The sequence below is a fragment of the Danio rerio genome, chromosome 16, assembly GCF_049306965.1.
Source record: "Danio rerio strain Tuebingen ecotype United States chromosome 16, GRCz12tu, whole genome shotgun sequence".
Lineage (NCBI taxonomy): Eukaryota > Metazoa > Chordata > Actinopteri > Cypriniformes > Danionidae > Danio > Danio rerio.
This window is the reverse complement of record NC_133191.1, coordinates 53,637,629-53,650,000: the sequence shown is the minus strand read 5'-3', so window position 1 is coordinate 53,650,000 and position 12,372 is coordinate 53,637,629. Positions and strand designations below refer to the sequence as shown.

At 38.0% G+C, this 12,372-nt stretch overlaps 2 protein-coding genes across 6 annotated transcripts in view; one reads left to right on the top strand and one right to left on the bottom strand.

The window, feature by feature from the left end:
- Window positions 1-12,372, top strand: part of rftn1b (raftlin, lipid raft linker 1b) — a 435,159-nt gene that overhangs the window by 52,167 nt on the left and 370,620 nt on the right. The window lies entirely within an intron of this gene.
- The window catches only part of plcl2 (phospholipase C like 2), a 139,462-nt gene that overhangs the window by 29,798 nt on the left and 97,292 nt on the right, over window positions 1-12,372 (bottom strand). For both annotated transcript variants that reach the window (XM_002667679.7, XM_073926759.1), the window contains exon 4: window positions 11,867-11,942. In XM_002667679.7, the coding sequence (XP_002667725.3) occupies window positions 11,867-11,942 (76 nt within the window). The remainder of the gene's footprint in view (window positions 1-11,866; window positions 11,943-12,372) is intronic.

Sequence of the window (12,372 nt, the reverse complement as noted above, 5' to 3'; positions counted from 1 at the left end):
CTCCAATAACTGATTTATTTTATCTTTGTCATGATGACAGTAAAGAATATTTGACTATATATTTTAAAGGCACGTCTACACAGCTTAAAGTGATATTTTAAAGGCTTAACTAGGTTAATTAGGTTAACTAGGCAGGTTATGGTAATTAGGCAGGTTATTGTATAACGTTGGTTTGTTCTGTAGACTATCGAAAAAATATATAGCTTAAAGGGGCTAATAATTTTGTCCTTAAAATGGTGTTAACAAAATTTGTAACTGCTTTCATTCTCACTGAAATAAAACAAATAAGACTTTCTCCAGAAGAAAAAATATTATCAGACATACCGTGAAAATTTCCTTGCTCTGTTAAACATCAACTAGGAAATGTTTAAAAAAGAAAAAAACAATTCAAAGGGAGGCTTCTGACTTCATCTGTATATGTCATGCACATGGACACACATTTGGATTACTGCACATTCATTCACCTTAGAAAAATGTAATCTTATTTCAATGATGTATTGCATCAGCACTAGGAACTGTCCCTGATTTCTGTCTCCATAATCTGGTCACCTCATGCGGGTGTTAAAGCTGGACTGACGTGTGCCAGTCAGAGATGGGCTTCTTATTAAAGCGCAGAGATTGATTTTACAGTGTTTACTGCAGATTAGACGAAGACGTTCTCTGTGCGCCTGTGCTGGGACAAAAGACCATGAATATTTGATGCGGCCACAGACTGCAAAATCAATAACAGCTTTGTGGTTTCACCACACTTCTAATGCAGGATATTAAACTGCATTAACGGCGCCGAAAAACTATAGTGTTAAGCAGGAGCCTTCAAAGCTGGAGGAGGCAGAGTGATGGCTTTATGATCAACTACATCTGCTCATCTGCTGAAGGCGGCGGCAGTGCTGGGAGCGGTTGCCAGGGAATTGCCACATCGTTGCTAGGATGTTTTGGCTGGTTGCTAGGGTTTGCTAGGTGCATGTGGATGTCAGAGCTCTGCTACACAGCACTCTGTGTGGATATCTACTGGTTGCTAGGGAGTGTTAGGCGGTTGCTAGAGTGTTCAGAGCATGTGCTGTGTTGTGGGAGTGGTTGCCAGGGAATTGCTATACCATTGCTAGGATGTTTTGGCTGGTTGCTAGGGTTTGCTAGATGAATGTGGATGTCAGAGCTCTGCTACACAGCACTCTTTGTGAATATATACTGGTTGCTAGGGAATGTTAGGCATTGCTAGGGTGTTTAGAGTGGACGTTTTGGGAGCGGTTGCCAGGGAATTGCTATACTATTGCTAAGATGTTTTGGCTGGTTGTTAGGATTTGGTAGATGAATGTGGATATCAGAGCTCTGCTACACTACTGGTTGCTAGGGAATGTTAGGCGGTTGCTAGGGTGTTCAGAGTGGATGTTGTGGTAGTGGTTGCCAGGGAATTGCCATATCATTGCTAGGATGTTTTGGCTGGTTGCTAGGGTTTGCTAGATGAATGTGGATGTCAGAGCTCTGCTACACAGCACTCTGTGTGGATATATACTGGTTGCTAAGGAATGTTAGGCGTTGCTAGGGTGTTTAGAGTGGACGTTTTGGGAGCGGTTGCCAGGGAATTGCTATACTGTTGCTAAGATGTTTTGGCTGGTTGTTAGGATTTGGTAGATGAATGTGGATATCAGAGCTCTGCCACACTACTGGTTGCTAGGGAATGTTAGGCGGTTGCTAGGGTGTTCAGAGTAGACGTTTTTGCAGCGATTGCCAGGGAATCGCCATACCGTTGCTAGGAGGTTTTGGCTGGTTACCAGGTTTTGGTAGATGCATGTGGATGTAAGAGCTCTGCTGCACAGCTCTCTGTGTGGATGTCTACTGGTTGTTAGGGAATGTTAGGCGGTTGCTAGGGTGTTTAGAGTGGATGTTGTTGTAGTGGTTGCTAGGGAATTTCCATACCATTGCTAGGATGTTTTGGCTGGTTGTGAGGGTTTGCTAGTGACATTTATGTGGATGTCAGAGCTCTGCTACACAGCTCTCTGTGTAGTTATCTGCAGGTTGCTAGGGAATTTTAGACAGTTGCATGGACATTTGCATGTTGCTAAGGAATACTGTGTGGTTGCTAAGGTGTTCTGAGTGTATTTTTGCACAATGATGTAAAGCACCAAGTGGTTGTAAGGGGGATCTGAGTGAATGCTTTCATGTTGCAAGGGAACTCTAGCTGGTCTCTAAGACATTCTGAGTGAATGTTTCCTAGTTGCTAGGAAGCACTAGGGAGTTGCTAATGTTTTCAGATGGGATGCTTGCATGTTGCTAAGCAATTGTAGGTGGTTGTTCTGAGTGAATGATTGCATGTTGCTAGGGAACTATTGATGGTTGTTAAGGTGCTCTGAGTGAATGCATGTTGCTAGGGAACTATTGATAGTTGTTAAGGTGTTCTGAGTGAATGCATGTTGCTAGGGAATTATTGATGGTTGTTGAGTGTTCTAGGGATCTCTTGGTGGTTGTTAGGATGTTCTAAATGAATGCTCACATGTTGCTAGCGATCTCTTAGTGGTTGTAAGGATGTACTGAGTGATTGCTTACATTTTGGTAGGGTACACCTTATATTTTGCCAGAACACCTCAAACACCTTAAGATGTTCTGAGTAGATGCTTGAATGTTGTTAGGGAACTATAGGAGGTTGTTAAGGTGTTCTGAGTGAATGCTTGCATGTTGCTAGGGAACTATATGTGGTTGTTAAGGTGTTCTGAGTGAATGCTTGCATGTTGCTAGGGAGCTATATGTGGTTGTTAAGGTGTTCTGAGTAGATGCTTGCATGTTGCTAGGGAGCTATATGTGGTTGTTAAGGTGTTCTGAGTAGATGTTTGCATGTTGCTAGAGAACTATAGGTGGTTGTTATGGTGTTCTGAGTGAATGCTTGCATGCTGGTAGGGAACTATATGTGGTTGTTAAGGTGTTCCGAGGGAATGCTTGCATGTTGCTAGGGAACTATGGGTGGTTGTTATGGTGTTCTGAGTGAATACTTGCATGTTGCTAGGGAACTATGGATGGTTGTTATGGTGTTCTGAGTTAATACTTGCATGCTGATAGGTAACTATAGGAAGTCGTTAAGGTGTTCCGAGTGAATGCTTGCATGTTGCTAGGGAACTATATGTGGTTGTTAAGGTGTTCCGAGTGAATGCTTGCATGTTGCTAGGGAACTATATGTGGTTGTTAAGGTGTTCTGAGTGAATGCTTGCATGTTGCTTGAAATTTCTTGGTGGTTGTTAAGGTGTTCTGAGAGAATGCTTGCATGGTGCTATGGAACTATTGATGGTTGCTAAGGTGTTCTGAGTGAATGCTTGCATGTTGCTAGGAAGCACCTTGCAGTTGCTAGGGTGTTCTGAGTTTATTTTTGCATGTTCTAGGGAACTCTTGGTGGTTTTTAGGATGTTCTAAATGAATGCTCACATGTTGCTAAGGATTTCTTAGTGGTTGTTAGGATGTTTTGAGTGAATGCTTGCATGTTGCTAGGAAACTGTTGATGGTTGTAAGGTGTTCTGAGTGAATGCTTACATGTTGCTAGGAAACTATTGATGGTTGTTAGGATGTTCTGAGTGAATGCTTGCATGTTTCTGTTTTGAATGGTATTTTGTCTGATTCTCTGCATGATCTTTGAGTGTTAATTGAGTGTTCTGGATGGTCTCTAATGATCATTTAAGTGTAACCGGTTGCTATAACATTGCCATCTACATGCAGACAATCTCTGAGAAACCTTAGAAACTGTATAGCAATGTCTCAGCAACCACCCACACTCGAGTCTCCCGGTGAGTTTTGCAAAGGCAAGCAGCAAGCAGAAAATATAAAGATAGTTCATCATAAAACTGTACCTCAGAGTCAGCAGCTGCTAGGGTCTGTTGCAGTGTGTCTAATCACTTGGAAAAGTAATAGCAAACCTTCCTTTGAAGTATGATTCCAGGAATCATTTGCTTGTATGAGCAACAGTAATAGTGCAACTTGCTTTAACACTAGGGGCTTTTTTTCTTCTTCTTTTTTAAATCTTCTATTTTAACGGTCTAAGCACAAAGTCTAAAGCGCATGGCGCAAAAGCATTAAGGTTGTGTCCGAATCCACTTTTGCTATTTTAAGGACAGAAATATATGCTCTGCACCCTGGCGCATGGTCTAACAGGGTTGTGCTTATTCTCTTAATGAGTTATGAGAGTGTTTTGAGCATAACGTATATTTAACCAATTAGAGTCTCATCTTCCATTCTCTTTGAGAGTCAGTTGCGTTGCGCCATGGTGCATTTGCTATTCACACGGCGGACTTTGTAAGTAGAAAACCGCTTCACTACCGAGAAAACGGTTAAACAGGCCATCTGCAGCGCTGGGATAAAGAACACGCCTCCTCTATTTGACCTCTTTACTTTCTCTTTACTTTAACCTTTACTTTACTCCTTTACTTTTGTGGATAAGGAAACAGTGTTGTTCACACTCCACTGAAGACACCCATTAGCCTACATATTTAGATTAGTTTAAGCACAAAGAGTTGTTTCAAAACTGTTCCTAAATTCAGTTATAATTTCCAGCAAATGAATACATTTGGACACAATTGTCCGGAATACGCCCTATTGTGGCAGTCGCACATAATTTTCAGTTCTGCACCATGGGAGAGAAGCTGTTCTCACAGTGTCTGAAATAATGGAGTACAAAAGCATGAGCCAGTATTCTCCATGCGTTCATCATGATTGAATGAATGAGTACTAGAAACTCATAGACCACAAAAAAATATTGAAGACTGAAATTTTTTTTTATTTTATTACATCTAATGATGGGCTATAAACCAAATTTGATTGAGGATCATGTGATGGGTTGCAGCTGAAAGGGCATCCGCTGCAAAAAATATATGCTGGATAAATTGGCGGTTCATTCCGCTGTGGCGACCCCAAATTAAATAAAGGGACTGAAAAGAAAATTAACAAATATCCATATAATTTAAAATACTAAATAATAAATAATACAAAATAATAATAAAAACAATAGGATTGGATATTGAAACAATATGGCACAAAAAATGAAAATTACAGTTGCGCTGGTCTGAAAATAGCAACAAATTCCGGCAAACACGTCTCGCTCCTTATTGTGCTGGATGTATGATAGAGCCCAAGAACTACTGAGGTGATCATTTCATTTTTATATTTAATTTTTTTTTTACTTTTGTAATTTAATAAGTTTGTTCAAAAAATACATAATGCAATTACTTTTTTCTGAATGTGTGTGTTTTTGTTTTTCTAATGTGGTTATTGTAATAAAATAACAACACGAAAGTCAGTCAGTGTCATTGTGACCACATTCATTTCATTGTCTGCTACTTTTCTCTGTGCCTTTGAATATGCATGCATCTGTTGCCTAGCAACTTCCTGCTAACATAAACATAACACTGATAGTGAAAACAACTTTACTTCAGACATGTCTTCCAAAACAACATATTCAGTGTGGTGAATAACCTTGCTCTTTTGCTAGTGAAGTGAAAGTGAGGTGCTAAAGTGAAACCTTCACAGGCAGTCTAGTAACTCGTACGTACAGGTTTATAGGTTTCATTAAAAAAAAGATTGTATTTTAAGGGTACTGACCTCATAAAATATGACATTCAAAGTTTCATACTATTATCTCACTAGCTTTGAATTTAAATATAATGTGACAATAAGGAATGCAATGATTATAGATTTTGGTTGTACGATTATAGTTTGAGGAATAATCATGGTTTCACGATTGTGATGTATTTAGTCATTTTAAATAAAGGAAATCTTTTATATTTATAATATATTTGAGTGTTTATTGCTGCTCATTAACCAAATAATACATCACAAAATAATAATATTAAAAACAAACAATAGTCCATTTCTTTTTGGACTTAAAAATAAGTGATTTTTTTTTTTTTGGCATTTGGCAACTCACCTTTTTTTAAAGTAAAGTCAACAAATTTTTTTTTTTTCTGATTGCAGTTCACCTAATGGCCACCAGTGTCGCCAAAAGCTAGGCTTTCGGAATTTAACATATAGGTCCTTTAAAAGCATTAATATCTGCTGCACATCAATATTTATTAGACATTTTGTGTAGACTAACATGTTTTGCACTGTAATAAACGATTAGTTAGTTCATTCTTTAGAAGTTAAAACTCGTTGCCTTAAAAGCAATAAGTTGAGAGTAAATGAAAAAAGTGAATGAAGTGTGTATTAGGGCTTGCACTGACTTGTCGACTTTGATGCTCTTCCTTGACGCTTTTTGATTGACTTCGACTAGTCGCACTATGCAGATCCCGTCTTTTTTTTACCTAAACTACATGGCAGACTTACAAACAAATGTATGCTCTCTGAATGTAATGCCCTCGGATTATTGAAATCTATATGCATTTCCTGCAAATAAAACACAAATTGTGGCATGTTGCAAAATATTTGTGTTTTATTGATGCCGTCACCAGCGACTAGTTGACTTTGATTCGACTTAGATAACATAAAGTTGTTCAAGCCCTAGTGTGTATAATTATAAAATTAAGTCAACTTAACTCACTTTTTTTAAGTAAAGTCAGATTTTTTTGACAGCAGTTCACCTAATGGCCACCAGTGTCACCAAAAACAAAACTTTCTGAATACTACATATAGGTGCTTTAAAAGCATTAATATCTGCATTAAAATTTATTAGACATTTTGTGTAGACTAACATGTTTAACACTGTAAGAAACAATTAGTTAGTTAATTCTTAAGAAGTTAAAACTCGTTGCCTGAAATGTTGAGAGTAAATGGAATTTGAGTAAATGAAAAAGGTGAATGAAGTGTGTTTTAGGGCTTGCACTGACTTTAATGCTCGCTTGACGCTTTTTGATTGACGACAACTAGTCGCACTATGCAGATCCCGTCTTTTTTGACCTAGACTACATGCAGACTTACACACAAATGTATGTTTGCTGAATGAAACTGCCCTCGGACTATTGAAATCTATATTATATTTTTTGCAAAATATTTGACTGTTGTATTTTATTAATGGTGTCACCAGCAACTAGTTGACGTTGATTCAACTTTGATAACATAGTTGTTCAAGCCCTAGTGTGTATAATAATATAATTAAGTCATCTTAACTTACCTTTTTAAAGTAAAGTCAACTTATAGTTTTTTTATGACTGCAGTTCACCTAATGGCCACCAGTGTCACCAAAAACAAGGCTTTCTGACTTCTAAATATAGATGCTTTAAAGGGCACCTAGGTTACCCCTTTTTTCAGATTTAATACAAGTCTTTTGCGTCTCTAGAATGTGTATATAAAGTTTCAGATCAAAATACCCATCAGATTTTTTATTATACCTTTTACTAGATGCTGTTTTATACTGATTTCCAGCAGGGGGTGGTTTTGTCATACTGCGCCTTTAAGACGAGTCTTTCCCGCCCACTATTTCTACATGCCTCCTCCCTCAGCTGCGTCAGACAACAGACAGACTTACAGGAAGAAGGTCTCACGTAGCGTTTGTGAGATACTACAGTAAGAACTAACCTTTACTATTCAGTATTGTGAAGTTGCATTGATGAGTCACACACAATATCGTTACAAAGTTAACGCGCACGCCCCCGCGCACACACAGACACACACACACGCAGGCAGGCAGGCAGACAGACAGAGCGCGCCTAGCTTAGTTAAGGCTAACCTCAAGTACTGTGTGGATATCTGTTTTGCTAATGTACAAAATAAACCTGATTTAACTTCCACAAACCGGGATTGAAGCGTCTTCTTTTATAATTGTTCTGACACACGGCTGTGCTGATGAAGTAAAGCTGAAGTAAAACGCTGTAATTAATTACACACATACTCTGTTTTAAAACACTTTAAACATGTGAAACTTACTCTTAATCACATTTGATGATGATCCCAGCGAACAGAACAGACCTTTTATTCCCGGTTGCTTTGCGTATGTCTGCCTGGTCTTGTTGACATATACACGCGACTACCGGAACATGTTAATGCGCGCAGCTGTCAATCAATTCGGTGGGCGGGGGGATCGCACACCTATGTAATGGTGCGATCGATTTGAAAACAGCTCCAATTGGCCGACCCTTTTTTTGTAGTTAAATTGAAAAAAAAGGACTGGGTGTGTTCATATCACCCCAGTATGACGGTCTATACACTATACCAACACACAGATCTGTCCAAACAGCTTGAAAAGTAGATTTTTTTTACCATAGGTGCTTTTTAAAAAGCATTAATATTAAAAACAAACAATAGTCCATTTCTTTTTGGACTTAAAAATAAGTGAAAAAACATTTTTGGCATTTGGCAACTCACCTTTTTTTTTTAAAGTAAAGTCAACTTTTTTTTTTTTCTGATTGCAGTTCATCTAATGGCCACCAGTGTCACCAAAAACAAGGCTTTATGACTTCAACATACAGGTCCTTTGAAAAGCATTAATATCTGCTGCACATCAAGATTTATTAGCCATTACTGAATGTAAACAGGACAGGAAATGATACATGTGGTATTGAGACAATATTGATTCAATGCCTGCTTAACAAAGCAGGATGGCAGAGTGTGTGTGTGCGTGTGTGTTTGGGCGCGGCTGTGATAATTGTTCATTGAGAGACCATATAATGAAGTCTAACAGCTTCCTGTGCCAAGATTCCATCAGCTGCGATCAATGAAACACTGCCAGCCTCCCGCATCGATCGTCTGCCAATCACTGTCGCCCAGCAACAAAACCAAAGCCGAAAATGATGATCAATGTTTCCACGCCGCTTCATAAGGTTTTATGAACACATTAGAACATAAACAGATAAAAGGCAATGGGGAAAACGAAGAGATGTGAAGCACAGCAGGAATGATGCTTTGCCACATCTAATAAAGCGTATATATTTGCCTTGGCTACTAATTACATTTTTTTTTATGATTCTTCTGTCTGATCAGAAGTAAAGCTAAAGGCACCGAACCCATGCATATATAATTAAAATACTGTTAAATTAAAATAAATAACCCAAATAAATAATAACATAATACAATTAAATTCTGTAATTTCATAACTTTTATGTCTATCATCTAAAAAAATCACAACATTGTCCCACGTTTTAGAGAATGAATTCAGATATTTATTGTCTGATTTAATTTGTAATATTAAATATCTCAGCTTGGATGAAAGGCCATCATCTACAGCTTAACCTGGCAGAAACTGAAATTCTAGTCCTCTCTGCACACATACAGTACAACATGGCTTCCCAATCCAGTTGGGATCATTCACCATTACACCATGAAGTTCGGTAAGGACTCTTGGATTGATCTTTGATGATCAGTTGTTCTTCAAAGAGCCATTGCTAACATGGCTCGATCTTGCAGATTTGTATTTTACAACCAGGGCTTTACATTAACACCTGCCAAATGCGGGTAGATTTCGGCGGTGGCAGGTAAGACAGACACTCCCACTAGCCACTTTGGCTGGTTAAAAAATATTTTCCCGGATAATAATTCTTAAAAGCAGGGCTCGACAATAATGATGGTCCAATATATGCATGCAAAGGCAATCTTAGAATTGAGAAGCAACACGACTGACAAAAGTAAATGCGTATGCGCGAACAATAGAATGCAGGTGAATACCGAATGAGAGGGTGATGCGAGCTCCCGTTTACTTGTGGGAATCAACCGTGCCTAGAAAATGCAACTTGTGATCGGTTCTGTTTGAATTGAAATAAACTGGACAAACAGCGATGATTGTGCACCCACAGTCCAGCTGATTTCAAGAACTCAAGACATATCTTTTTGTACGCAGCAGCATTCAATGCTTTCGTTTTAAAATTTTTTTTTATCAGATTATTAACAGGCCTAACATTAACTGTGTGCACGTGATCATGCACATATGTTTATTATATATATATATATATATATATATATATATATATATATATATGATAGGGATGTAACAATATTGTAAATACCGTCATACCGCAATAGTAATTTTTTTCAATATTACCGTAGGCGGATGACTAAATAAAACTATATTTCTATGAAAAGTTTGCTTAGGCGAATGAAGTGAACGGGAGGTAGCGGAAACTACAATTCCCATCAGCCCAGGCGTGGCCATCATCTTTGCGGTCTGTTGTCGCTACAGATCCAGTAATGCGGAAATGGAGTGTGTTGCTAGTAGCGGGGAAGAAAAAGAGCTGGAAATGATCGAACCTAAAGCGGGTTTTAAATGGGATGTGTGGAAGCATTTCGGTTTCTCTCTAAAAAGATACGAAAAAGGAGAAAAGGTGAAAGACAAAGAAAAAAACAGTATGCAGGCACTGCCAGACTGTGGTGAAATATAAGTTGGGGAATACGACTAAAAACAGTCATGGGGACTGCAGAACACAGCACACTTGTTAGATTAATACAGACATTGACTTGTACCGCAAAGAGACTCATGGCTTGTCCTCTCAAGTGGTGGAAAGACAATGCACAACGTTACCCACTGCTGTCAACCTTGGCTAAATCATATCTCTCTGCCCCAGAAACCTCAGTCCCAAATGAGAGGGTTTTTTCTGTTGCAGGGGACATTGTAAATGTCTAGAGATCCCAGCTTTTACCAGATTATATTTATATGATAATTTTCCTTAAAAAACCCATCTCTATCTAAGTGAGTGAGTGATTAAATGTTGAATGTGATGAGTTTTCAACTATACTAAATTGAAACTTTTTTATATGGTTTAATAGTTTTTTGTTATTAAAATTGAAAAATTGAAGTTCCTGTTTCAAAACTTACAGATAGATGGCTAATTTGTATGTCATTGATATGTTCAGTGCTAAGGTAAATAAACACTTTTGCCACTTTTTTCGAGTCTTTTCATTAGTTTTATTTTTCCTGTAAATTATTCAATAAATACCGTACCGTGCCATTCATACCGAGGTATTATTGTACCGTGAAATTCTGATACCGTTACATCACTAATATATATATACACACACACACACACACACTATATATATATATATATATATATATATATATATATATATATATATATATATATATATATATATATATACATACATACATACATACATACATACATACATACATACATACATATATATATATGCATGGATTTCATGTGAACCATAAATAAATAAACATATTTAAAGATTTAATTAAATATATAGTAAATTAAAAAAATATGTTTAAATGCCCTTAAATGAACCATAACAAATAAATTAAGATATGTTTGTTTGCATAATTTGAACACCCCTGCAATTTACATTAGACGTCATATGAAGCACCCCCAACGACTTTTCCACATCTTCTAAAAAAGCAACACTTCCACATCTGCCTGGCGGTATTCAATTTGTCCTAAATTCAATTCCGATTGTTTGGCCTGATTTGATTTGTGAGATCAGAAGTGAAGCTAAATCCAGCGTGCACATCAATGCAATTTACAAAGGCTGCAGATGCACTTTAAAATCACACGAGCGCTTGATAAAACACACGCCGCCTGTCCTTTCTTCCACACTCGCCTCTTCTCTTTCATTTGGCGAGCGAATGCAATCAAGGCTGATCTTTTGGCGATTGTGCTGTGCGACCGGAGGCGTCAGCATTGATTCCAGGCCTTAGATGTTTACCCTTTTAGTGGCCGATAATTAGACAACCAACGACACTATTGAGAGAAAAAAAAACCTACTTGAAGAGTGTTTGCAAAGCAGGACATCACACAGGTGAAGAGAAAAGCGTGCACAATGAGCTTTATGTAACATAATGAGCTTTTTTTCTCTGAGCTTTTTTTCTCTGAGCTTTTTTTCTTCAGTGTGTTTTGTGTGCTCAATTTCAGAGGAAGCTGCGATCGAAGGGATGCGTCGATCGGCTGTGTTCCAAGAAACACACGTCTCCCTTGTGGAACACTGTGTTTTCTAGGTTTTGCATTCATACCTGCTTTTTGCACTTGCAGTATTCTGTCGTAGACGCCATCTGAGTTTTCTAGCAGCGCCTGGCTGGTCTGGATCATCTGTGAACAATGGAGAAACATATTGAGAGTGTGAGCGTGGTTTTACTGTAATGGTGCCTCAATTGCAGCCTACAGATACTAGTGTCCATTCAGAGGTCAGAAAGAAGCCTGCAAATGCATTGCACTTACATGTACGATGCAATGAAACCATAAATAAGTAATAATATAATGAAATTTAATTTATTTGTAGATCTTTTCTCAATAATTATTGTTTCAAAGCAGCTTTACAAAAAGTTCACATTAATGCATTACAATTAAAATCAGAAAAGTTAAGGTTATTAGTTACCATAACTTTATTAGTTACTAAACAACTTAAGCCAGGGGTGTCCAAACTCAGTCCTGGAGGGCTGGTGTCCTGCAAAGTTCAGTTCCAAACCCAATCAGACACACCTGGGCTAGCTAATTAAGCTTATACTAGGCTTTCTAGAAA